Source organism: Manis pentadactyla, chromosome 16 (genome assembly GCF_030020395.1).
Source record: "Manis pentadactyla isolate mManPen7 chromosome 16, mManPen7.hap1, whole genome shotgun sequence".
NCBI classification, from domain to species: Eukaryota; Metazoa; Chordata; class Mammalia; order Pholidota; family Manidae; genus Manis; species Manis pentadactyla.
Genome location: NC_080034.1, coordinates 28,229,746 through 28,256,632, shown reverse-complemented (window position 1 = coordinate 28,256,632; position 26,887 = coordinate 28,229,746). Strand labels below are relative to the sequence as shown.

Here is a 26,887-nt window from a genome sequence, read left to right as displayed (position 1 = left end):
GGTGTCAACAAAGAGGATAGGAACCCTCTGGTCGTATCCAGGTGGCCCATCACAAGAGATCAGTGACTTAATGCTTAGGAAATGGTCGGAAACAGGCCCAAGTCCCCTGTTCCCAAGCAGTGAGCACACACCCAGTGGGTGAGCACACGAGCCTAGTTTATGACATTTCTTTGGGCAAAACTTGTGTCCTCCAGCAGTTAGTATGGCCAGAGCCAGCCATGAGATCACAGCAGCTGCCAAGGGACCACCTGCCCTGCCCGCCCCCAGCTTCCCAGTGCAGTTTCTTTTGCAGGCCCCTTGTGCCATCTGTGGAGAAGCCAGGCCACCTCCATCCTGGCAGGATGAGACAGGAGACCAGGAGGAACTCTGGCCAGGCTCTCAGGAAGCCCCACTCTCAGTCAGTGATAGAGCACCAAAGGTCTTCTGGAGTAGGAGACGTTGTCTTTCAGGAGGGGTGAGCCCACAGGCATGCGCACCTTGTTCCAGCGGCGGCCTTTATTGTAGATGGGTTTGATGGAGCGGGGAGACCAGCGGGTCAGGTACCTGTGGAGGGAGCCCACGGAGGCGCTGTGAGCTTGGGGGCCCATGCCTGATCTGGGAGAGTAGGCACAGCTCCTTCAGGCCGAAGCAAACCTTCAGGCCAACCAAACCCTTTCACCAGTTTTCCTTTCCTGAGGAGTAAGGGCTTTTCCTGGGAGCAACGGCTGCGTGTGCTGTAAACACGCGAACGGGCTCTGGCTGCTGCGAGCGTGTGTGGCCAGGGTCATGCAGCCCAGGGCCACGTGCTCCCTTGATCTTTATGAGTTGTCAATGTTCGTGTGTATTTGCTGGGGGAGGCGGAGGAAGAGGCTGCGGCGAGAGCGTATCATCCCTCTCTGGCCTCAGTCATGGGGCAAGAAGAGGCTGATGTAAGGGCCGGGAGGAATCCCCTCTTCCCCACTTGGCTCCCCTTTGCCCTTTCAACCTTTAGGGAGCTTCCTTGGGCAGCCATAACTGGTGTAGGACCCCTGACCCTCACCTAACCCGTGACGGAAGCCAAGGGTGAGGGCCCATGGGTGCAGACCTAGCCCAGGAAGGTTCCTGTAAATAGGAGGGGGGTGGGGAATGATGGCTGCCGCCCACAGTCCTTTGGCCTCCTTTGGGGATGGCCAGGGCCTTGATGGTTCCCGGAAAAGTAGCTCATGCCGGCTGGGACTGGGGTTTACTCCATCCAGAATGAAACTTGGATTCTGTCCAGAGAGGCCCACCCTTTGTCCTGAAAGCTCAGCCATGGCAAAGGCCAGGATCCTTCTCTGCCTCTATTCTAAGTTGAGGCTTAACCCAGCTGCCTCTAGAGACCTTCCAATGAGAGGCTTTTTAATTAAAAAAATTAATTTCCTTGGCTGAAAACCTGCAGATGAAAGTGAAAATAACAACTGCTGATTTGTACATTTCAACTGAACTCCCTTGGACCCCAGTCTTTTGGTCTCAGCCCTGTGTAGAGGGAACAGTTCTGAGAGGAAGTCGGACATGCAGGAAGTGCTGGCTTACACTCCAGGTGTGAGCTGGGCAGGGAGGGGAGGGTTCTCCACATCTACTGTGGATGGCAGTGCCCCCAACGGGAGACATGTGGAGTGGGTCAGCCCCAGGGACAGCTCTGTATGTGGCTGGTGGCACTGGGGCAGCAGAAGGTAAAGGGAGGAACACCCCTGGCAGGTCCCTGTGCTGACACTGCCCAGTCTTCAGAGGGGGTGAGTGACGAGGTGGGGTGTGGGAGCCGGTTTCCCAAAAAAGTGCTAACTAGGATTCAAGGAGCCCGAAAGAGCCGAGACTGACCAGGTTCTCCAGAGCTGCTGCCCTGGAAAGACCTGGGGGATGCTAGGCTTCAGCCAGCCCTGGGCCTTGTGCCTGTGCCACATGGAGCAGCTAGCTGGAGGCGGTGGGGGTGGGTGGGTGCTGGGGGTGTTGAGGGGAAGGGGGTGCCTGGGTGGCCTCCAGTGAGCTCTCTGGGGACACTCCAGCTCTAGGAAGAACTGAAGCTCCTTTCTATCTCTTCAGGAGGGGCAGACAAAGGAGGAAGCGTGGCTCCCTGGCGCCTGGCAGAGTGTGGGCTAGTGCTCGGCAACTCGAGGATCTCTGGATGAAATGATAAAGAACCTTGCAAGGGCACAAGGCAATCAACCTCCCTTGCAGCCGGACCCCAGCCCTGCTCCCCTCCCTCCACCTCAACCCTGGCCTTTTCCAACACAGGAGCCCCCCCACATCATCAATCCTGTGTCATGTTAAAGGACACCAGATATATGGGAGGGAGCCTGGCCTCACTTCAAAGGCCTGAGGGCAGGATGGACTGTGTCCTCAGGCCTACCACTGTCTCTCAGCAAGTCAGAGCAATGGTGGGCTCAGCCACCAAGCAGGCCAGAGCACATCTGGGAATGACAGGAAGAGGTTAATATGTTCTGCTGCTCCAGGGCTGCTGGCAGATGGCCCAGCTAACAATGTGGGAGGCGCAGGTGGAGATGGGCATGGGGCCAGAGTGATGGTGAGGCATCGTGAAGAGCCAGCCCTGGCCCTGCACCCCCAGCCAAACAATCGGTGGCTGGTTTTACAGACACGGATCTATTCTCAACAGGAGGGTATTATGGCCATAGGAATATGTGAGTGGGGTAATGTCAGAGACAGGGGGAAAAGGAACTCACAGAGGATGACTGTTTGCAATATTAGCCAGGAATCTGCTCCTATACCAGATGGGTCAGCCTACTTAGGCTGAAAGGCAGACTGATTCCAGGATCTAGGGGCCTCCCTATCCTCCTCTATAAAACCTCAGGACCTCCTAGACCACCTCATGTGGCTGTGCAGGTTGTTAACTGCACAACTTTAGGCAACACCGTTTGCCACATAGTTTATGTGGATGCTAAAGTTCTACAGTTAGCTAGTGACTTGCAGCTATACAGTGGCCTACCTCAAAGTCTTCCCATATCTAAGGCCTCATTTTGCCCTTTAATAACCCCAGTGCTGGGATCCTGAAAGTTTATAGGAGTGCTCCGATATTCCCATAGCAATGTGGTATGATGTCATAAAAAGGGATTAGCACACACTAATGTCCAACTAGCATTACCCTCCTGCCCCTGTGCTAAGTGCCCTACTGGGGAGCAAAGAGGCTGAGACCAGCAAGGGCGGGTGACAGAGGTATGCACAGTACTAACTGCAGAAATGGTGGGGCTGACACGGGTGAGTGCTCAAGCTGGAAGGGCCAGACCAGGCGGCCAGAGCAGCTCAGCTTTCCTGAGCTATGGCACGAGCACCAGTGAAGCGGCCCCCAGGGGAACACAGTGAGAGCTGCGGGCCTCAGAATGCACACAGTGCTGACACCCAGGTGTGCTTACCGGTTGAGTTGGGGTTTGCTCTTCGGAACAAATCCTTCAGGGAGCTGAGGTCTGTGATTTGGGAGCAGACCTGAGTGGAGGGAAATGCCTATAAGGGGCTGGTCTCTGTAGCTCCCTCTGCAGCTCGAGGGCCAGAGAGAAAACCTAGGGGGTAGGAGGTTAGCATTGAGGGTGAGTATAATGAAGACTGGCTGTCCACTTCTCTTCTAGAAGGGGCTGCAACATGGGGCAGCTGGAGGGGGCAGGGTGGTGGGGTGGCATCCACAGCCCTCTGCCCATCTTGGCCCTGAGAGGGCCTTCTACCTGCTCGGTGGGCCATCTTCACACACTCCTCAATCTTGCGGTGCTCTTCCTGGCACAGGCCTGTGATCCTTCGGGGCAGCATGCCTCCGTGAGGCCGGATGAACTGAGTGAGCAGTAGAACGTCCTGGTGGAAATAGAAAACAGGAGATGAGGTCAGCGGGGTGGGTGTTAATGCTAGGGAGCCAGGGCCACATGGCCATAGGGGAGACCACCACCTCCCAGGCTCCAAGAGGCAGTCATCTCCCTTGGGAACTGACCTGAACTCACTCCCTCCATAGAGAGCTCTGTACACTGGTGTGCTACCCTTACCCTAACAAAAGGGCTAAATCCCAACTTGGCCAGATTTTCTGGCCCCATTACCAACCGCGGAGCTCCCAGCTCCTCCATGAGATAACCTCCTGACAGAGGGGCTGAAGGAGAGAACTCTTCAAGAAGTGTTACCTATCTTTTGTGCACCTGAAGTTATCTTTCCTGGTATTGCGAAGTCCTGGGTGAGGTAGAGAATATGTCATGTATTTCCACACAAGAGGGAAAACCTGTACCATTTCCACCCCAGAGCCAACAGGCCATAAGCCAGAACACAAGCAGACAGCCCTCCACCTTCTGCCGTTCCCTCAGAGGTACTGAGGAGGAAGGAACTGGCAATGTGAAGTTAAACCACATCTTCTAAGCCCACTGCAGTTGGATATGAAAGATTCTGTGGCTTCCTCTGGGCCATCATACTGCTCTGGAGGAGTCATGGAAACATGGATAAACCACTTTCCCTCCCAACTCTCACGGGATGGCAGAAGGGGTTAAAAAAAACCAGTGTCTCCCACCCTGCCCACCCCCAACCCCTAGGGGCCTGGTGGCCAGCCTTAGCAGTCTTGTTCCACAATCCAACCTGCTCCCCTGGTAGGCACCTAGCTGTGTGAGTGCAGCTTTGTCTGCATCACTGGGCAGCTCCTGAGGGACCCAGGCCCCCAAATCCCACCCCTGTACTCTAGAATCTGATGAAAAGAACTTGGATTGGATTAACCAAGGTAATAAACTGTGCTCACAGCCCCCCCACCATAGGCTGCCAGGCAAGCCGACAGCTTTATGTAGCTCAGGCTAATGGTGTCCTGAGTGGAAAGGGGTAAAAGGAAAACAAATTTAGCCTTTACCTCGGAGAGGATTGGATTTCTGCTGCTGGGTAAACAAAGCTAAGTCCACTTCCTGGAAACGGCTGGTAGGAAGAGTGTCGCATGGTGGCCAGGCGGGTGTGGGGTTCACCTCCCTATCTTCCAGCTGGGATTCCAAGAATGGCCATGACCCCACTAACTTCCATGTCAAAATAAGCTGTGAACAGTGCCCCATGGCCTGTGAGCTTCCGATTCCTCCAGGCAGCCATCAGCAGAAGGGCCAGAGCAGAGTGAAAGACCCTCCTCCCTCCACCCCCTGGGGTGGCCCAGAGCCAAGGCTCCCAGCCCAGGAGATTAGTTGGGTCATTCTGTTCAGATCCCATGGGCATGTGGCCTTTCCTGCTCTTACCACCTGACAGGGATCTTGGCCCTTAGTCATCCCTTTCCACAGAGGAGCACAGAAACAACTTGCAGGTCAAAGTGGCCCAGAGCCTCAATCACCTGAAGCCTAAAAATAGGGTGTTAATGTCACCAATAGAACTCTGAAGGACAAGTATGGATTTCTCCAGGGCTGTGCCCTTTCCCGGGGCTTCCTGATTTCTACAGAGGATGTAGAGTGGTAGTTGGGATCATAGGCTCTGAGTGGGTTTTATATCCCCAGAGTTTGTATCCCAGCTCTGATACTGATTAGCTGAGTGATCTGAGGCAAATTCATTAACTTCTCTGTGCCTCATGTCCTCATCTGTAAAACAAGGATGAAAAAAAGTACCTGTTTCCTAGGGATTTTGTGAAAACTAAGTGAATGAAGACATGTAAATTTTGGGGTTGCTCAAGAATCAGCTTACAACATTGTCTGCCCAGAGCATGCACTCAATGCAGGTTTCCTGATGTTATTCAGTGTCATCTTGCTGTGAAAACACATCTAGAAGAGTTAGAGCAAAGAGGGTTTCTGCAGCTCCAATAGGAAAGAGACAGAAATGAGTCCCCAGATCACAGAGAGGACTCTCCAAATATTTTATTCCACCCCCTTGGGAACACAACCCAGCAAGACTGGGTTACAGGGCCCTGGTGCTCTGAATTGCATACACCCAGACCATTAACTAAGTTGGTGACTCGCAACCTTGGCTGCAATTACAATCACCTGGGGAGCTTATTTAAAAACTAATGATGGCCAGGCTCCACCCAAGACCAAATGAACCAATGGCTGGGGGTGGGGCCTGAGCACTTTTTTTAAAGCTCCCCCATGCAGCCAAAGTTGAGAGCCACTGGACAAAACGATTCTTTTTTTGGTAGTTCCATGAGATGCAACAGTGGCTATGGGGAGGTGGAGGGTGCTGCTTAAGGTGACCAGGGAATATGTCCTCTGTGACATGCACAGCCAAACATCTTTGTGCAGACTCACCTCATAGCCATACACGTGCTTCAGGTTCCACCGGCAGATGGGGCACTGGCCAGAAGGATTAGGCGGGTTTGGACTTTCCTGGGGAGTCTCTGTGATATGGCCTTCAATCTAGGAGGCAGAGAAAGAGAGCCAGTAAGGGAGAGGGCTGTGTGGAGCCTCTGATTCTTGAGCAACCCCAAAATGATGGGATGCTGATAAAAGTGCATCTCTGGGGGCCTCACAGAAGTAGCTAACAGGTCTCTCCACCTGAACCATGGTGGCTGCTCTGAGGCTGCTGAGCCTACTGGGCCTTGGAGTGGCCAGAGAGATGTGGTTTGGTGGCCTGCAAGGGTAGTGGAAACTGAACTGAATGCTGGTGATAAGGGTGGAGGTTTGCTCCATCAGCTGAATGCTACCTTTCCTTCCTCAAAAAAAAAAAATAGGAACACCAGCACATTATGCTTTCCTCTCCCTGCTTTGGGAAAAAAGTAATAAATGCACATGGTAAAAAGGTTCAACTGTGCAGGGATGTGGAGTCCAAAGGAAGTCTCCGTCCCATCCACATATCCTTCTCTGAGGAAACTGCAGTTTCCAGCTTTATCTTAACAGAGATTAGTCTATGTCAGTGGTTCTCAATCAGGCATGACTTTGCCCTCTGGGGAATACTGGACAATGTCTGAGACATTTTTGATGGTCACAAGTGGGGGACGGGGCTCTACTGGCACCTGGCAGGAAAGCCGTTAACCATCCCAGAACACACAGGACAGGCCCTGCGACAAAGAACTGAATTAGCCGCCCCAAATGCCAGAAGTGCTGCAGCACAGAGACCCTGGTCTATGCCCATATAAGCAGGTATCTGTGTGCACTCTAGCTGCTTCTTTTTTTTTTCCATTAAGGTATCACTGATATACAATCTTATGAAGGTTTCACATGAGCAACATTCTGGTTACTACATTCACCCATATTATCAAGTTCCCCCACACCCAATTGCAGTCACTGTCCATTTAGCTGCTGCTCTTTTTAAAAAGGCAGATGGGAGGATACATTCTCCTATACTCTTTGCTTTTATCATTTTGAAAACCACCTTTCAAAACCTGCTGAGGCCACGTGTGAAATGACCTCCACCATCTCTGCTGTATCCAGTGCCCTGCACAGCCTTGGAATTTACTAAGTCCAAGAAACCAGTGATCTTGGAGTCAGCTCCAATTGCAAGAGCGGGAGTTCAGAAAGCCCTGCTGATTGAGGCCATGGATTATGAGTGACGATGGGGTTTGGGAGGGAAGCAACACTATCTCCTGTGGCAGAGGGGGGGACTGGCAAAATGTAAGGAGAGCTGGAAGCAATGCTTCCAGGGCACTGCTACCTAACTTTCTGCCAAGGCCACAACTTTGCCAGAAATGGGGAAGTGTCAGGGAAAATGGGTAGCTTTGTGGTAGGCCTTGGGAAGGAATTAAGGTGGGCCTGGGGGAGAAAGCTAACCTTTATTGACTTCCCACTACATGCTTGGCTCTCTGCTGGTAGCAGTTGACACATATCATCTACTTTCAGCCCCATGAGGTAGTGACGGAGGCATCATGATCTGCTTTTATAGATGAAGAAAAGTGAGCCCCCAGAGAGTGAGCAAAACCCAAAGTTGGCCATGGCAGTGCCTCTCTGGGCCTGGATGGGCTTCTCTCCCCAAAAGGCTCTCCTACTGCTGCAACATTTCCAAGTTCATTGTACAAATAGCAAAGTCACACCCCACATGAAGAACTCTCTTCATACTCAAAAGCCAGATGTTTCTCTCCACTAGCACAGAGTTTATATGGTGAATGCTTGTTTCAGGTTTGAATAAAGGAGCTAAAAAAGGTGCCCTAAGGGGATGGGGGGGCTCCCTAAAAAGAACTGTCTTGAGAGTAAACAGTGAAAAGGCTGAGGGGAGTATCCTGGGGGAGACCCAAAGAGGGAATTTTCAGGGCTTGTCCTGGGGACAAGACTGCCTTGGGAAGGACAGAGCATCGTTGGCTGCCAGAAGGGTTAAACTGCTGGTTGACATGGAAGTATAGAGGCTTCTGGGAGCTCTGTGGAGTTGAGGATTTCCTGGAGGCATGGAAGGCCATGTGGAAACAATGCTGAATTTAGGGATTATAGGATAATCTTGGCCCCATGACTCCCTGAGGAAGGGATGTAAAATGGGCCCAGTGAGGGAAAGGGGGGCAGTGGGTGGATGAAGAATCATTCTAGCTTTTTACTAAGTCAAGCCAAGGTGCCAGCAAGTGAGCCCAGTGCCAAGAGTGTCACCTTTTAATGACATCACTTAAGGAGCAGCATAGCCATTCCAGGCAGAAAGGAAAGGAGCTGAGATCCAGGCTCCTGGCCCTGGGTCAACCTGCTCTAGCTGTCAAGTCCTGCCATTGCCTTAGTTTCCCCTTTGGAAAACTGATTTATCATCGCCAAAAATCATTTCAGCAAAGAGCTCTGAGACCTTGTCATAGAAAAGGCCACTGTAATCAAATAACAGATGCCTCAATTCAGGCACAGGGACTGTTCCTGGTTAACCAGACTATGGCATATAACCTGAAAAATAGTAAGATTGTGGGACTTATGGTGACAGAGGGAGTGGATCCTGGAGCCAGAAGTACAGTCTGGGTCTCCCTCCCTCAGAGGAGAAGCCAGGCAGCTCCAAGAGTTAAAGAGGTTATAAGTGGCCAACTCGATGATACTTACTACAGTCGTCTTCCCTTCCTGGATCTCCACCACTACAGAGATAAAGGGGAAAAATCAGATCAGCCATTTAATAAGGAACAGGGAGTTTTAAATAACAGCTCAAATTCTACACATGCAGAAAAAGGGAGCCTGCAGTATGCACTTTCCTATGGTCTCCAGCTGGGAGAGAAAGTGTTCACTTCCAAGTGCCAAGGTTCTATGTCCTTGAGGCTGGGTGGGAGCAAGCCCAGATGCCCAAGTAATATCCTCTCTCTAGGATGAAGGGTCTCCACAGTGTTTTTGCCTTTCTAAGCCAAAATTCACATTGGTTGTATCTAAGCAAACAGGCAAGGTCTGACCTTTCTGTGGCTAGCAATGACTACCTAAAAGTTGGGGCAGCGGGAAGCATCTAAAAGGCCTTCAGAAGTACCCATTATGTGTGGCCTTTCATGAAGAGAATCAGACAAACTGGCATCTGACCGTGAAGAATTTGCAATCTAAGATACAGCACTGAACTAACACTGCTCCAGTGAACCCACGGTGGATAAGCAGAGACAAATTCACTCCTAAAACTCATCCTGAGAGCCTTGTGGTAAAGCTGTAGGGACAGCTGTGTGAATTAAATCCTCTTCTCTTCTCTCTCTGTGGGGTTGTGTATCTACACGAAGGCGGGGTGATGGGAGAGAGAGGAGTAAAGGACCTGTAGATACTGGGTCAAGGCAGAACTTCAAGGAGAGCACTGCATTCCCAACCGAAAGGGAACCCTCAGCTCTTTGCCTATTTAAGTCTGAGGTAGTCAGAAGAGAACTAGGGGGGAAGATACTAAGTTGCACAGGATGCGTCACGCTGTCCGTATTTCCTATCTTACTTAAAACAGGATGCAGAGTGACAACTTCAACAATATTCAAAGGAAGAACCAAGCTAATAGCCCATATTCAGCAAATACAGTAAAAAAGAAAGTTCTTGGGAGATTCTTCCTTGTTCACCCAGTTTCTTTAGAAAGTGAGAAGCCATAGCTGTTAGCACAGGAACTGGCATCCAGTAGTTGCTCAATAAATGCTAGCTGGCTTTTAGGGAGAAAAATACTTGCCATGGTCCCCTTCTGACAGCTAATTACTGTGATAGAAAACTTGGGCTTTCAAGGTAGGCTGCTCCCCAAGTACTAAATATAGTAAACAGTCTCCCCAAATACTAAAATCCTATTTTAACAGCAGCCTGACTACCACAATTAGTTTTACTTAGCTATAGCCAATGGCAAGAATTAGTACAGAGCCTAAGATTGAGAATGTGGTGGAAGTTATGGACCTCTCCCTAGAAACATGTCTATAAGCATACATAGTTAAGGATTTCTGGAGGCTCACAGCCCCTTGAAGTTACCTACCTAAATGGTAATACTGGTCTTCTCTCAGTGGTGGCAAAAAGGTGATTTTAGTTTATTCTTTAAGCTTCTCTGTACTTTCTAAAAGTTTCTAAAATAAACATGTGCTGCTTTTGAAATTAAAAATAAACAATAAAAAGAAAGAGAACATCTAAGAAAAAGAGTGAGACAATCTAACCCAGCCAGAGGCCACAGCAGCATCTCTGATCACTGAGCTCTGTGACTAACACATAACTGGACACAGACTGCCTGGACTTGTCCCCCATTTGCTTCTGAGCAAGGCCATTCATTCTCCAAAACAACTAACCTTAGAGCCCCTCAATGTCCAACTCCCAGACACAAAAGTGTAACAGTGGCCAGAAAGACCCTGAGGCCTTCTTCAGAGGACACTGTACTTATTAATCAATTTAAAGACAAACTAGATTTCTCACTGTAAAAGAAAATTCATCACCTTACACATGGATCTACTTGTTCATAACAGAGACCAGCCTAAAAGCTATGTGGGTGAAACAACCTGGTACTGAGTCTGGAGGCCAGCACAGCTGCAGGGGGACAGTCACTGCCATGTGCCAACCTACAAACATGGGGAAGCAGGAGGAGGGTACAGCCGCAGCCCAGGTTTTCCAGGCACCATGGAAAATGCAAATTTGCAATAACCAAGTGAGAAGAACGGGTCACAAATCTAAGCAGCAATAGCGGGGGAAAAGTTTTTAAGAATCTCAGTAGGAAACAAAAGGGGACACATTCGGTACCACTCCAGTCAGCATGAGAACAATGCCCTGAAACACAAAGCAGATAAACACGTGGCTCCCCTCTCTGTGGAGGCACTTGGGTCCTAACTATGAGGTAAACAAATCTAATAAAACACACATCACTCCCGGCAAAGAACCAAACCCTGAAGTCATCCCACTGGCCCCTGGAAAAGAGATCAAAGCCCATGGCAAGCTCCCCACATAGCAACTCTGAGCCAGTGAATCATCTTACTCTAAGCCCGTGGGTAAAACAATAGGCAGATGCTTATCTAATAGAGACAATTTGTCAAACCAGAAGGAATGAGCTGAGCACTCATACAAGACTGAGATTGATCAGGGTGGTGTCTCCGCCCGGGCAGAGGGCCTGGCTGGAGCCGGAAAGGTCCTAGTCAATTTTAAGCCTCTGAAAAACAGGAGATAGGAATCAAAATAGTATTGATTTTCAGTGTGCATACAAAAACATTACAAAACCAAACAAAACTTGAGATCCATGTGTCCCTGACCACCTCCATTAAAGAGAAGTAGGGGTGGATGAGAAAAGCTGGACTAAGAGACTTAGGCACTGAGAGAAAACTTGTTTAGAAAAAGATAGAATCACCCTTGTGTTCTGAGATACGGCTCTATCAAGTAAAGTAAGAAAAGATATGAGGCAGTTTTCTAAACTAGAATTAAGGGCTAAAATCTTCTAAGAGGCAACACATCTGCTGAGCACCTGTGGAGGGTACAGCCCATGGAGAGTTACAACAGGATAGAAGGCAGTCTTCACCCTAGAGGAGAAAAGGGAAATGAACCAAGTATGGGAACCTCACTGTAATAAAGTCTATGCCTCGTAAAGAGGTCCTCTGAGTACTTCAGTAAATACTGGCCTAGCCTAGAGCAAACAGCATTGTGGTGAGACTGCAGTGAATGCAAAAAGACTGTGATGGCTGCATAAACACAGGCTCAATGAACTGCAGCAGAATAAAGACCCAACTGTTTAGTAAAGTAGGAAGTGAGGGAAGATGAATGATGAGTGGAGGCAGCTGCTTCAGGAAGTGCCCAGGACCAAGGTCCTCCTTGGAAGGAGTCAATGGAAGCCAAATCCCAGGCACAGTATGAAGAAATGGAGTAACATAATGGCATGACGACTAAAGGTGGCACCAACAGTCTTAGTGGGGTCAGGGGGTGGAGGACGTGTTTGCGATACATGGCTGCACTGTGGGCCATCCACTTTTCTCACACTCATTCCTCGCTCAAGCACCGTTCCCTTCTGTTCATTTTTAATTCTACCAATGACGTTTTCTGATTCTCTCATCACCTACCCTCTTCTTTTGCATTGGACACCTGAGGGGACGTCCCTGTGCCCTGTGCTTCAGAACAAGGAGTCTCACTGCTGCACAAAAATCTTTTCCACTACGTTACTCTGGACTATGCCCCCAATTTCTCTCTGAGTTTTTAGCTATGGGGCTGTCCATTTTGTCAGGCACTGCTTTGTCTGAAATGCTAGGAAAAGATGAAGAAAATTCCCTTCTTAGCTAACTGGAAAAGATGAAGAAAATTCCCTTCTGCCTTTATTCATTTCGACACTCTCTTCTCTGAGTGTCTGATAGGTCATTACTGTAAATTCAGATAGTCATGTGTTTTCTTGTTTTAAAAATATTTCCTTCACTAGGGCTCTACGAATGATAAGGCAGGAATGAGGCAGACTTAACAATCTTTGCTAAGTCTGGCAGTGTCAACTATAAACGTGAGAAATGGTCCTGAGCAAGTTAACTGCCTAGAGCTTTCAGTGACAGGAGGGAACCACAGGGAAGCCCCGCCCTGGAGCACCAAGGGGACATCTGGTGGAGGGAAGAGTGCTGGCTCTACCTCCACACCACTGACGCTGTGCGGTGCTGGGCAGCTACTGAACCCCTCGGGACTGATTTCCTCATCTGTAAAAACATTACCACTACCCAGCTTTAAGGACTGACTGAATAACTGTATGTGGAAATCCTAGCATAATGCTTGCAGCTTAGAAAGCCACAATTTCTATTTTTATTTTCCTTCAGCCTTGCTTCTTCCATAATAATTTTTTTGGCCTTGGGTCCCTCTTGTCAAGCTGCAGACCAGGCTTTCCTGACAGCAACACAACTGACATTTCGGGTCAGGTGGTTCTTTGTTGTGGGGACTCTCCTGGGCACTGTTAAGATGTTTGGGAGCATCCCTGGCCTCTTCCCCCAAGATCTTGGGAGTACTAACTGTGACAGCCAAAAACTTCTCTAGACTTTGCCAAATGTTCACTGGCAGACAAAAGGGTCCGCCCCACTTCCAAAATGAGAACTACTGCTTTAGACAGAGTCTCCACAGGCGGGAGCACTAGTGCTGAGTGCTCACGACCTCTGATCAAACCTGAAGTAGTACTTCTGAAACTGTGCAAACTAAGATATTTGAATATTTTCAGCAAGACACCAGCTTCCTCCTCACAACTTCAAATTCTATGTGTACATGATTTGGGTGTCAAAGATACCAGCTGGGACCAGTCAAAATTAACTATACATGTAATACTGTATGCCTGATACGTATTGCATAGAATTCAAAATGAAGTCTTTTTTTTTACTTTATGGCTCTGGAGACAGGTGGTTCTCAAAAATATAGAATATGGTAGTGCCTTAATGTAGTATCACATCAATTCAAGTATTTAGCTTTAAGGGCTGACAGTGAGTAACACAGAAGAGCTACCAACCTAAGTATTTATGGAGAGGAGGAATTTAAAGACCCATCTGATTATATAGTCCATTACTTCACAAACTAAACTCTCCAACTGAAAAAACTGTACCTCAAATATTCCTTTGAAAAAAACCGTTCCTCTTGCCTGTCCTCTGGGAACATAACAAAGTGTTCTTAACTTCAGTTACATAAAGGCTATGAAAATTGCAGCTATCAGTGTTTGACACTTGGAAGGCACGTTCAAAAACGTTATGGGAATATGCTTACTTTGCAGCCTGGTAATAGATGAAACACCTTATCCAAGTCTTTTGTACCATCAGCACGATCTCTTTGGTGTCTTTATTAACGGATTGGTTTATCCATTTTAATGTTAACCAGGCAGAATCTGGCTTTTGGTCCTTTCTAGCAAACGTCCCATCTTTCTTCATAGCTAAATTATTTCAAACCTACCTGCTATTTCCGTTTCTTCATGAACTATCTCTGATTTCCCCAAACTGGGTTCTGTCTGCCATTTAACTGAAATCGTGGTTTGAAAGCTAAAAATGAGACCTCTTCTGAGACAAAGGCAATGGTTCCTTCTGTTGGCTCTTCTTTTGGACTTCTGTGCTCCCTCTGACAACAATGATCACTTTTTTCCTCTGGATACTTCCCAGCTTTAGTTAAAGGATAGGCTGGGCAATACTATGCCATATCTTAGAAAACAAGAAACCATATCATTCATTCTTTCCCGTTTCCAGAAGAGCATAGAGGAAGGCTGTATATCCGAAAAGAACTTTTATTCACTCTTTCCTTCCTTTTATAAGCCTGTTTAAGACACATCCCCGTGATGAAAACTTCCGATTGGGTTTGCTGTTTCCAGTAACAGTATCTCCCTATACTTCCTCATGTATTTACCTAACTTGCATTTATTGGACCGTCATATACATACCACCTCATTAGAACCTAACTTCTCGGGAAAGAGTTGTGTTTTCTCTTTCTCCAGAATCCCCTTAGAGCTTGGGAGTACAACACTTGGCTTTCAGTAAGCTCTCAGTTCAATGTTAGAATCAAGCTGCCATTCCAGACTTAAGATAACGAAAGGCATAACATCGTGCAGCATTTATCTCTGCTTTAGCTGTTCAATGGCCTTTCCACCTTAGCTTCCACCTCTCAGGGAGACAAGCGACCCGAGCGGAAAAAGCCACAGTCAGATCACAGCATTTTCTTATGAGAAACTGGAAAGGGAGGCTCTGCAGAGGGTAGTATCCTGATGTCCTTCTCTCAGAGCCCAGCGATTCTTTAATGAAGGAGGCGGCGGTTGGGTGAATATGGAACCGAGAATTAACACGTAGACCCTTACCGAAAACTTTCCTGAACCCTGGGAAAATTTCTCTTCTGGCCCCGCTACCTGAGCCTGCCTTTCTCCTCGTCCTCCCCTCCCCACGCCCCCACGCCTGAGGATACTCACGGGGGGTGGGAGCTCAAGAGAACAGCTTCAGAGACTGGAAAGCGCTTTCAAGCACCAATACAGCGCCAGCCTCTCCGACGCCTCAGAACCGCGCGAAGGAAAGGGGGGGAGGGGCGACCGGGGCGAAGGAACCAACTTCCTTTGCTCTTCTTCTCAACTTTGGGAGGTCGCCGGGACCCGGGACTCACCTTCCCTGAACCCGCGAGCTGGAGGCCAAGCCCAGCTGGTAGCGGCAGGCCGTGCCAGAAGCCCTCGAAGCAGCCGTCCACAACTAGACACCAGTACATTGATGGCCGCCATATTCAAAATCAACGATGACCTCTTAGGCGCTTCCGCTTCCGGAACGGCGCGCGCGCAGCCGCAGTTGTGGGCAAGATATGTTCGCCCGTGGGCGTCTCGCTCCGTTGCTTCTGTCACTTCTATTTCCCTTTGTGCTTTGTGCTCAGCGGAGAGGTCTCCACGTCAAGTCTGTGCTTCATTCCGACGATCTAGCGGAGGTTTCTAGCTCCTCTGCCAGTTCTCCCAAGTCTGGAAGGCCGCTTTCGTTCCCTGGCAGGCTTCCTTGGTAAATTACATGCACTATCCCTATTTATTTGAAGCTTTTTTCTTTTCAAGTGACGTGTGGATTTTTAACTTCTTGTAGCTGGTGCTAGGCTTGTACAGGAGAGGTTGAAATGGTTAGGAACTCTGGTTTTGGAACATCAGGTGTCAGGCAGACTTGGGATAGATTTGATTACCTCCCTCCCCGCAACCTCTACCCCCTACACACACATGCAACACACACATCTTTCATTCTCATACACTAAGCACTTCCCTTTGGCCCCGCGGCCTTTGTACAGTTACTTTCTCTGCCTGCTCTTTGGCCACTTGATAAACTGTTTCTCAGAGCTCAGCTCAAACTTCACTTCCACAGTGGAGACTTTCTTAACTGGCGTGTACTTTGTTCTTAGCACCAGATACCTCTCCATCCTGGTACTTGACACAATTGTAGTTTTACGTCTGTTTGCATAGGATGTATCTCCCCACTAGAGTGTAAGCTCTATGAAAAGGCTTCCTCTCTGTGGGTTGCCTTTTCATTCTTCTGCAGTGTATTTTTTGATGAGCAGTATTTTAAAACTTTAATATAGTGTAATTTATCAGCTTTTTTCCCTTCATGGTTGGCACTTCTAGTTTCTTATGTAAATTTTTTTCCTCTTCAAGGTCATAAGATATTCTTATGTTTTCTTCCAAGAGCTTTATTTTACCTTTCACACTGGACCTAAACTCATCTGGGATTGTTTTATTATGTGGTCTGAGATTGGGGTTAAGGTTCCCTTTTTTTTCCATAGCGATATTTAACTGACCCAGCACCTAAAAACATCACACTTTACCCCATTGTATTTTACTTAGCATGGACCTTTTTGGAATGTTTACTTGGTCTTCTCTTTTCTTCCTTTAGCACCATTTTAAATGTCTGTGTACTATTTCATTGTCTAGAAATGCTACTTAATCAATCCCCAATTGCTAGGCATTTAGGTTGTTTTCAATCAAAACATTTCCTAAAACATACCCCCTCACTTCAAAATAGCATCTTCTATTTTATCAGTGTGTCATATATACCCCTTTCCCTAATTTGGTATGTTGTGGATTTTTTTTAAGGTTTTTAAGGATTTTTTTTTTATACTGTGGAATAAAAGGGAGTGAGGGCCCTTCTCTGGGGCCACAAAATGGTAGCTGCCACTTTACAAGAGCCAGAGTTTCAGGGGCTGTTGGCAGAGTCACTTATACTCATGGAAAGAACTTCCAGCTGTAATAGCAATCCTGGAACGTGAAGAACAGCAATGACATTATATGCATGTGTATGAGGGAAGGGAGGTCGCTGAACTGCTCCATATTCTGACAAAATCTTCTATCCTGTCTTTTCTGAGGACCCTAGCCCCTTTGCTTCCACTCCATTTCCTTAGGAAGCCATCCTTTTTTCCTGCCCCTTTGTCCAGGACCCTGTATCTTAAATCTGAAGATAACTCAAGTCCTAAGTAAACTGTCCTAATGAAGATATTCAGGGAAACATTCACAAAAGATGAACCCAGAAATGTTCATTTTGCCAAGAAAAGCTTAAGCTCTGGGCAGTAATGATCTGGTCTAGTGACTTGCTACCAGCCAACAGGACAGCTGGCTCAGGCCAGAGGAAAGGCAAGAGTCAGGAAGCCAGGGGCGGGTCAGCCAATCTATGGCTTTGGGGCTGAACAAGCTCTGGTCCCAGCTGGGGATGAATGTGCTCATCCATCCTTCCTCCTACCTCACCCAGGAATAGTGGGTCAGAGCCAAGAGCCACACAGATGTTTGCTGTGAACCAGCAGAGGCAATGAAAAGGCACGGAAGGTGGAGAAGCTGATCTGGGAGACACCAGGGTGGGAGGGGGCTGTAAGACAAACCAGGAGAAAGAGCTGGGAGAATAAGTGACAGTCATGTTTGCTTTCTCTAATTAATGTGGTTTCCTTATAAAACCCCCTGCTGATTCCCAGCTGGTTGATTCAACCATAACAACATGTGGTCTGCCCTTCCCAGGCCAGGAGCTGAGACTGTGAGCCTCCCAAGAAGAGTCTGGTTTCATTTGCAGCTGCTGCCCCTCCTTCCTAGCTGGCTTTGTGCAGATGAGGGAAGGGACAGCTCCTCTGTCAGTGGTGGAGAGCTCGAGAGCTCGGGGATCGAGGGGACAACCAGGGACTGCTTGCTTGGGCTTGCCTGCTGCTCACCTCGGTTTCCCATGACCTTTAAAAAAGGGCAAGTCCTTGCTCGTTTGGGCTCCACCTTCAAACAGGTGTGAGTTGGGGTGGGTGAGGACACCTTGGACAAAGCACCCCTTGCTGGGTGGTGGCCTCTCTACGTGTGTGCCCTGTTTGACACAATGGGCCTGGAAACAATTGGAGTGTGTCTAGAGTCCTAGCTAATTCAGTGTTTTGCATCAATTTTTCAGTGTTGCTTCTCTTCCTCACTAGGACCCTTACTCTGTCAAGTAATTAATCTTATCCCCACATGTTCATTGACTCATTTTGCCAACAAGTATAATTGAGCAGCTACCATGTGCCTTTTGTAAACATGCAACAGGGGAACATTCTCCAGAGGTAAAAGCTCTTGTCTGACAAAGAAACGTTTGTAAACTGGATGATTACCCTGGAGTTTATTTGTATACCCCTTCCCCCCTGCTTTTTAAAATCTTAAAAAAAATAGTAAAATAAAACACAACATTCCAAAAAAGTACATAGAACTGAAATGTACCTTGTAACAGATTAATTATAAAGTAAACCTGATTCATTGCTAGGCTGGATCACTAGGGCATGGGGGGCTGCCCTAATATATAAATAAGGGGGAAAAATACAAAAAAGAAGTGGAGTTGGTGATAGGCAGCTTTAGAGACCTTTAGAGCTCCAAAACCTTTCAGGAAAGTGAGGCCAGAAAAAGGAAGCTCCCAAAAACAGCTGAAGGAGAGAGCCTGCTGTAGCCTTTGTGCACAGTTACCAGGCACAGGCCAGAATCCTCTCCAGGGGAGCGCACACTAGTAGGGACCCCCAGTGCTTGGCCAGCATTACCCTCACCCCAGCCAGCTGGGGACAGTGAGGCCTGCTCTACTCAGTTTCCTGGCTGTGGCTGAGCATTTCTGCAGAGGACTGGAGGCCCTTTCTGAAATGGCCTTTATGGCCCTGTCAGGCTGAGAAACTCATCAGAATTCTTTCTCCTGGTACCTGGATTCAATTCGTAAGCAGAGTATTTCACCCTTTAGAGCACTTTGGAACTATTGGCACATTTTTGCTAGTGGGTACAAGTGGCACCCTAGGCAGACGCTCTCCTGCACACATAGTGATACATGCAAAAGCAAAAAGGAAGAGCTGCAGACTGGAAATCGGGCTCTGCGCTCACCAACGGATGACCTTAAGTCAGACACTCATGCTCTCTGGACCTCAGTTGCTCCATCTGTGCAGAGTCCTGTCTAGTTCTGGAATTCTGATTCTATAACATTCCTGTTGTTGTGACCCAGTGAGAGTTCAGTCTTCAGCGTCCTCCTGTCCACCCTGCTGTCCTGCAGAGATCTTACCCACTTCCACTCCTCTGTTCTCCCCTTGAATCTGCTAAGTCCAAGATTACAGCAAAGTTCTTTTGAGCCCCAGCCTCCAATTCTCAAAGTCCTTTTGAGACAGCCTATCTACAAAAATTTCTATTTGGTTCTTCTGAAGGAATTGCATGTACACTGTGTCTCAGTAAGACTACCGCCACCTTCCTGATAAATGCTATCAGTGTTGTCAGTCTCTTTGTCACTCACAGAGTCACTATTAACCCCCATCTAGTTTCCAAAGTTTTTATTAATTTCACAAGTTTCAAAGTTACCTTATAATTCCCCCCTCTTCCTCAACATTTCAGTTTCTGCCATCTTAAATACCACAATTAGCCCATTGCCTTTAATTTCCTCGTCTCCAATCTACTCTGTGGTCTCTAATTTTTCTAAACACCCCTGGTCACTTTCCTGCTCAATGGCATCTCATCACCCACAGCTGGCCTCTGGATTTGCATTTTTTAAAGGAAACTCCTGTAAGGCTAAAGTCTGAGAACTGCTGCCCAAGGGACTGAAGTCCCAGTCCCATAGTTTGACATACAGGGCCTTCCATGATGTGACATCCCCTATGGTTCTCACTTCTCCTCCCCTCTTTTCCCACACAGCCTCAAAACTTACCCCATGCTTATTTCCCTTCCCTCCTTTACTCCCACCATGCTCTTCTTCAGGGGTGCCCTCCCTCTTCTGCTAGTTAAAGTCCTCCCTTCTTCCAACACCTGGCCCACTTCTCACCCTCTATGTCAGGACTTCCTCTATCTGATCTTTCTGCGTATTCTCTCTTTCCTTCCTGCCACTCCAGTGCTAGTCTGCTCCTACCTCTGGCTCCTTGAGCACATGCCATTCCACATTAGCCAGGACTCTCTGGGTTGTAAGTGACAGTCATCTAGCTTGCAGAAGGACATTCACTATCTCTTATAACCAATCCTGGATGGGCAGGGTTCAGTAGGGCCTTGAGGCAACTGGATAACCAAAGCCAGAGACTCAGACACCTCCAGGCTCTCCCTCTCCTCTTGTCTCCCTTTCTCTCTGCATTTTGGCTTTATTCACTCGTTGTTCTCCTCTTGTGAGGCTGTCAGCATTTCCTAAACTTGCGACAGGCATTGAGATACTAAGATTGGCAGGTCCCAGTGGAACTATATGGAGAAACTGCAGGAAAGGCAAAAGAAGAGGAATTTCCCTAAAGAAAGGAAGCACTATTTCAAGAAAAAGGGAAAATACTGGACAGGAAAACTAACAAATGGCCACCCTGTGTTCATTAGGAGCTCGGTCTGCTATGCATGACAGAAAACCCCAAATAGCAGTGACTTAAATAAGGGCGAAGGACTCTGGGAGCAGTCAGTGACCCAAACTTCTTCTGGTTTAGTCCTGGATGATTCATATCCTAGACGACTACTTAGCTCTAGCCATTCTGCCTATATAGTCCAGGGAGCAGAAAGGAGAAATAAATGAAGTATGGTCTAACCTGCTGTTCTTTAATGACCCCTTCTGGAAGTTGTCCACACTTGAGCTTATATCCCTTATATTGTCAGAAGTTAGTTATATAGCTATACCTCGCTGTAGGGGCTTCTGGGAAATGTCTTGATTCTGGGCAGCCATGTGCACAGCTAAAACTCAGAGGTGTTATTAGGAAGAAGGCAGGAATGTATGTGGGACAGTCAGTAGCCTGTGCCATGATCATAATCTGTGAGGTGACTCGAAGGGCATTTCCAGCTGGTAGGGAACACGCTGCTGTACAAGATGACTTGCTCCATTTTTGGACATCCCAAATCCGTCCCTTTGTGACTTACATCTGTTGGCTTACACTCTCTGCCCTCTCTTTGTTTTTTTTTTTTTTAAGGTATCATTGATATACACTCTATGAAGGTTTCACATGAAAAACATTGTGGTTATTCCATTCAACCCTATTATCAAGTCCAAACCCCATTGAAGTCACTGTCCATCAGTGTAGTAAGATGCCACAGAGTCACTATTTGCCATCTCTGTGCTACACTGTCTCCCTGTGACCCGCCCCCCCACACCATGTGTTCCAATCATAATACCCCTCAATCCCCTTCTCCCTCCCTCCCCACCTGCCCTCCCCCACCCCTCCCCTTTGGTAACCGCTAGTCCCTTCTTGGAGTCTGTGAGTCTGTTGCTGTTTTATTCCTTCAGTTTTGCTTCATTGTTACACTCCACAAAAGCCTCTAACTCTTTTTTATACTATGGCATTCAAATTATTGGAAGATAAACCTGGCAGTCAAGTCCATTCTGGTCTAATCACCCTTGACTTCTTCTATTTTTCTCTCATAAGTTCCAGATCTCAGCACCCTGGTGTGCAGCTGAGGCTGGTCAGTCAGTATCTTCCTTAGAATGTGATGCCCTAAACTGGGCCCAGTATCTCAGATGTTGTGTGACCAGTACAGGATATAATCAGGCTACTGGCATCCCCATGTCAACGCCCTGCATCTGTCAGCATGCCATTGCGGGTCTGATGGGCTTGTTGTCCCCTGGCTTTCCCCTCAACCGCATGTGGACGCCAAGGTGCCAGAAGTGCTCGGCTCTGTGATCTGTTCCTCTGGCAGACCGAACCCAAAGCAGAACTTTACAAGCATTTATGCCCATTGCCATCTGGCCCTTGAGGAGCCTTCATTTAATATCTTGGCTGCCAGCTAATGGATTTGCTTTTCCTTTCAACTTCTGCCAGGGTTGGAAGCCATGTTTTCTCCATCTTCCATGATCCCCATGGAGTTCTTTTTGTTTCCCTTTGGATAAGTTAATTTCCCTATGTAAGGTGTGAGGTCTCTCTGAGCCATGGAAAGCACCCTGACTTTGGACGATGCACAGACTGGGTTCCTGAACAGCAGACTCTGAGTCAGAGGTTAGCATGCAGTGGGTTTTTTAGGGAGAGCTCTAAGTATCAACATCTGTTAAAGGGAAGGGAAGGAAGATTGGGCAGAAAGGGGCTCCAGCTGCAGTGGGGTCTCAGTGTAATGTCCCAGCTTCTCACAGGGAGTTGCCCAGGTCCTCCCATAAACCTCCAACCTTATGTTGGATGCTGTGGGTGTTATCAGAGGACCAGGAGACCCCGTGGGTCCCTGGCCAGGGATGGGCACCTAGGTGGCAGGGGGCTACCTCACAGATCAGCTGGCCTTGGTCCCTGGGGAGCTCTACTATTTGGATGGTTTTCCTCAGAGTCCTAGAAAGACCTGGTGGAGGACAAAAGCCACAGTCAGGGACTGAATGTTTGGGTTCCCTCTACGAATTTCCATGTTGGAACCCTAACCCCAGTGTGATGGTATTAGGATGTGGGGCCTTTGGGAGATTATTATGTTCTCATGAGCCATGAGGGTGGAGTCCCTGTGGTGAGATTAGTGCCCTTGTAAGAAGAGGAAGAGACCCAGGTACTCCTCTCTCTGGCTTGTGAGGGCCCAGTGACCATGGGGCCATCTGCGAGCCAGGAAGTGGACCCTCACCAAGAACCCTGGATCTTTGATTGTCCAGACTCCAGGACTGGGAGAAATAAATGTTTTTTAAGCCACCCAGTCGATAGGATTTTGTTGTAGCCGTCCAAGCTGACCAAGACATGGTGGTGGGAGAGGGAGGGAGGAGGCGCTGAAGAAAGCCTGGGAGTCGCTGCTGGCAAGTCGGGTCAGAAGACCTGGGTCTCAGTGCTAGGTCTGCCCTGACAGCCATGTGGCCTGGGGCATGCCCCCAACTGCTCTGGACTCCGGGGATCTCATCTTTAGAGTGAGGGTTGGGTAAGGAGTCTCTGAAGTCATCTCGAACTTTGTGGTTTGATCCCTCTAGAGCTAAAGTACTTCCTTTGCATCTCCATTGCTGGGGCGAGAGTGGGAGAGTCTGGGAGCCAGGGGAGCTGAGCTTCCTCCTCTTTTCCTTCACTCTGGCCCCGCTGTTCTACAGACCCGTCAGGAGGCTCTTCAGGTGAAGGTAGGTAGGGGTGTGGTCAGGGGACAGCAAAGGAGAGTCATAACATTTCCTCCATTCTGTCCTCCTGGCTTGGGGCAACCTCTGGGTGAACTTTGGATCTGACGGTTTCAGAGTGAATTTATTAAAGTTAGGGGAATTAATAAAAGAGTATAAACTAGATTTTGTCTGTGACATGCATACTCATGACCACGTGGTATGTGCTCTATGCACAGCTTGTGTATGAGAGAGAGGGAATGAGAGAGAGAGATCTGTCACAATTTGATGTTCGGCAAAAAAGTGTCACCATTTCCCTTCTGAACCCTGAGAAGGTTTTCAGTTGTATTTGTCACCACAAACTGCCAGACCTTGGAATGTGAGAACCCAGGGGAGGAAGTGGAACAGTGTCTCTGCTGACCCCTGGGGGTCCTTGGAAGGCACCCAGAGCTGAGGGAGAGGGAGAATGCTTTATTTTCTTTTCCCTTTCTAGCCATCTGAACTTTCAAAGGGCCCTGTGTCCCTCCTATCCCCCTCTCTGAGAAACTGCCTACAGGCTTGAGTGGAGGCCATGGTATGGACAGGATGCTTCTTAGGGGAGCATCTAGTTCACGGCTTCCAGGCCAGGTTGGTCAAAGGATCTCTGTGGGGGCCCAGGGCACAGGGCCATTCCACACCCCCAGCTGCCCCTGTCCTTGAAGGCCTGTGCATGTCATCTCTCTTGGGTCTCCAGTCTCCCAGATCTGAGGGTCTCTGACCGGTGGAATCACCCCTGTTCTCACACCAGTCCTGGGAGGCAGGAAAGGGCAGGCAGAGAGAGTTCCCTTTTCTGAATGACCTCCCAGCTCCAGAGAGGACAAGTGACTTGCCCAAATTGATGCGGCAAGTTAGAGACAGTCTTAATCATGTGACCTGAGAGGTCTAGAAATGGAGGGACTTTTTTTTTGCTCTGTCTATTTGGGGCTGGAAAGACTCTTTTTGGCCAGCCAGGTAGTCCTGAAGGGCAGCAAAGTCCCTGTGGCCCTACCCATGGTCACCTGCTGGGATGATCAAGTGCCTGCCCTCCTCTACTCTGCCTGAATCTGCCCTGGAGCTGCCTGGGGGCAAGGAGCAGAGCCCAGGAAGGAGAGAGGGAGAGCAGGACAGGGGAGGCAGAAAGGGAGGGAAAGGGCTTGGGGACAGAGGTTGCCGGAGAAGGAGCAAACAAACAATGTCCTGGAAAACGACTTGTTTCCCCTTTCCAGGCTCCCTGCCTGCCTGCCTTTCCCACTGGGGACAGTAATTTAGAATAACGAGTCATAATTTGATTACATTCTCTGTCCTGAAGGGTAAACAAGGATCTCCCATGGAAGGCAGGAACACCATGGCCCCAGTGCTGGCACACTCCCCGGGCCGGACAGGGCTTTCCCTCCTCCTGTAGCTGTCCCATCTCTTCCTGGGTGCGCCTGAAACACGTGTTTGGATGACTTCAACTCCCACTTTCTATTAAGGTTTACATTCTCTTCTGTCTCCCACTCTCTCCCCCGCCTCTTCTTCTCTGCCCTCCCTGGTAATGTCCTCACCCTGAAGCTTGCATACCTTGTAAATATTTAAACCCATCTATTATTTCCTGTTTATTAGCTGCGTAAATTCTGAGTTAATTCATTGTGCATGTGTCCTGCTGTATCTGTTTCTGAAGGGGAGGCCAGAAGGCAGGGCTGTGTGTGCACCCTTCTCTGGCAACAGTCTTGCTGAGGCCTGTGGGCAGCTGTATTACCAATTCTGGCTTTGACTTTATTTTTATTTTTTTCCAATTAAAAAAAATTTGTGGTAAAATGTGCATGATGTAAAATTTACCATCTTAACCATGTTTAAGTGTACAGTTCAGCTGTATTCCGTACATTCGTAACACTGGGCAACCATCCCCACCATCCATCTCCACAACTCTTTCATCTTGCAAAACTACAACTCAGTACCCATTAAACGCTCACTTCCCTTCCCCACCCCACCCCCATCCCAGCCCTGGCAACCGGCATGCTGCTTTCTATCTCCATGATACTGATTACTACAAGTACCTCACGCAAGTAATCATACAGTATTTTTTGTGACTGGCTTATTTCACAATGCCCTCAAGGTTCATCCCTGTTGTAGCATATGTTAGAATTTCCTTCCTTTTTAAGGCTGAATAATATTCCACTGTATGCATAAAACACATTTTCTCACCCATTCATCTGTTGCTGGACACTTGGACTGCTTCCATGTTTTAGCTATTGTGAATAACGCTGCTGTGAACATTGGTGTACAGATCAGTTTTTATTTTTTATAATAAAAGGCCGCCTTTTATTAATTGCTTAGTATATACAGACTTACTCACTTAATTATCACAAGTACCTCCTTTGTGGCAACTGTTCTCTCAATGTTATGGATGAAGAAACTAAGGCCCTGAGAGGTTGAATAATTTGATGAGAAAAAGGGAGAGTGGGACCAGCATCTGCCCTGCTCTAACCGCTGTCTTTTACTGCCTTGTGTTTATGAAGGACTTGAGGAGCACACTGGAGTCACCTGCGGTGCCCCGGCCTCTCCCCAAAGTTAAATCCACCAGGCAAATTGAACTCCCTGGGGGCTGGAACCCAGGCATCAGTATTTTAAAAACCTCCCCCATGCTTCTCTGTGCTGCCAGGTTGAGAAGCACTGGGTTAGAAGATAGAGGAAGAGGGCAGAAGGATTGACTCCCAGTTCAGTCTTTCTGTCTTCCCCTGCGACCGTTCCTCCTACCCACTCAAGGGCCATGAATGCCCCAAGTCTAACAGCACCGACACCCTGGGATGCCTCCAGAGGTTGTTTAGTGTGTGTGTGCTCCACGGACAGGATGGCCTGGGTACAGGGCCCAGTGGGGCCCTGGATGGACCTATCAAGACCAGCCAGATCCCAGAATGAAAACAGCTGTGACAGCCCTCAGGCTGCCAGCATTTCTGCCATCTCCCTATCAGGAGTGAGGGCAGCATGGGGGAGGGCAGGGGTCAATGCATCATTAGGAGGGTGGGGAGAGGAGAGAGTGGGCAGTACTGGGCCCTGCAGGGTGGGGTCAGGGAAGTCATTCATCTCTGCTCCCAGCTCTTGCCTGTGACTATAGCACATCTCTCCTTGGTGTCACTGCTGCAAACCCCACCCCTCCCCCTAGTCTCTCTGAATGCCTGTTAAATCCAGGGTGGTGTCCAGGCCCTGAGAATTTCCAGGTTAGGCTCTGCCCTAAGGCATCCAGCCTCAGGGGCTGCTTGAAGGAGGGCACACTGCGGGGAGGGGACTCTGGTGGCTCATCCCGGATCTCTTTCCCTGAGCCAACCTCGAGCCAAGAACCCTAGGGTCCACATGGGAGTAGCAATTGGCCAGCTCGGTTCCTACCTGGGGGATGGGCATGGGGGCACAGCAGAAGGAGGCCTGCTTTGGGCACTCGAAGACTTGGTTTGGCCACTGCCATGCCCTGTGGTCTTGGGCAGTGGCTTCTCCTCCCTCGGTCTCAGCATCCCCATTTGAATTATTAAGGGGTTGGCCCAGATCACTGGTTCTCAAACCTACCTGCACATTGGAATCCTTTGGGGAGCTTTAAAAACTCCCCTTGCCTGGAAGTCATCCTCAGATGCTGATTTAACTGGTATAGTTTGTGGCCTGAGCATTAGAATTTTTAGAAGATCCTCAGGTGATTCTAATTTACAGCCAAGTTTGAGAGTGTCTATTCTAGATCATTACTTCCTAACCAGAGTCACATCAGGGCACCCATAGATCGAGATAGTACTTGAACAGTACTCTGTCAACAGAGGTGAT

General features: G+C 48.6%; 2 protein-coding genes across 5 annotated transcripts in view; one reads left to right on the top strand and one right to left on the bottom strand.

Annotated features, from left to right (window-relative positions):
- RSPH9 (radial spoke head component 9) overlaps window positions 1–26,887 on the top strand; it is an 86,426-nt gene that overhangs the window by 13,489 nt on the left and 46,050 nt on the right. The window lies entirely within an intron of this gene.
- Window positions 136–15,443, bottom strand: MRPS18A (mitochondrial ribosomal protein S18A). 3 transcript variants are annotated; one of them, XM_036927384.2, is made up of 6 exons: window positions 15,288–15,441; window positions 8,856–8,887; window positions 6,171–6,278; window positions 3,666–3,789; window positions 3,363–3,432; window positions 136–543 (listed from the first exon to the last, which is right to left on the bottom strand). In XM_036927384.2, the coding sequence occupies exons 1-6, from the start codon at window positions 15,397–15,399 to the stop codon at window positions 399–401; spliced, it is 591 nt and encodes a 196-aa protein (XP_036783279.1). In that variant the 5' UTR covers window positions 15,400–15,441; the 3' UTR covers window positions 136–398. The 3 variants fall into 3 exon arrangements, with proteins under 3 accessions (XP_036783279.1, XP_036783280.1, XP_057350379.1); XM_036927385.2 differs by lacking the exon at window positions 8,856–8,887 and having other exon boundaries at window positions 15,288–15,437; XM_057494396.1 differs by lacking the exon at window positions 136–543 and having other exon boundaries at window positions 3,368–3,506; window positions 15,288–15,443.

Excerpts from the sequence above, each read along its gene's own strand:
- MRPS18A (XM_036927384.2), bottom strand. The coding sequence starts at position 15,399 with ATGGCGGCCATCAATGTACTGGTGTCTAGTTGTGGACGGCTGCTTCGA. Across the intron at positions 6,279-8,855 it reads AGGAAGGGAAGACGACTGTA|ATTGAAGGCCATATCACAGA; the intron begins GTAAGTATCATC and ends TCTGCCTCCTAG. Across the intron at positions 3,790-6,170 it reads AGCACGTGTATGGCTATGAG|GACGTTCTACTGCTCACTCA; the intron begins GTGAGTCTGCAC and ends TATTTCCACCAG.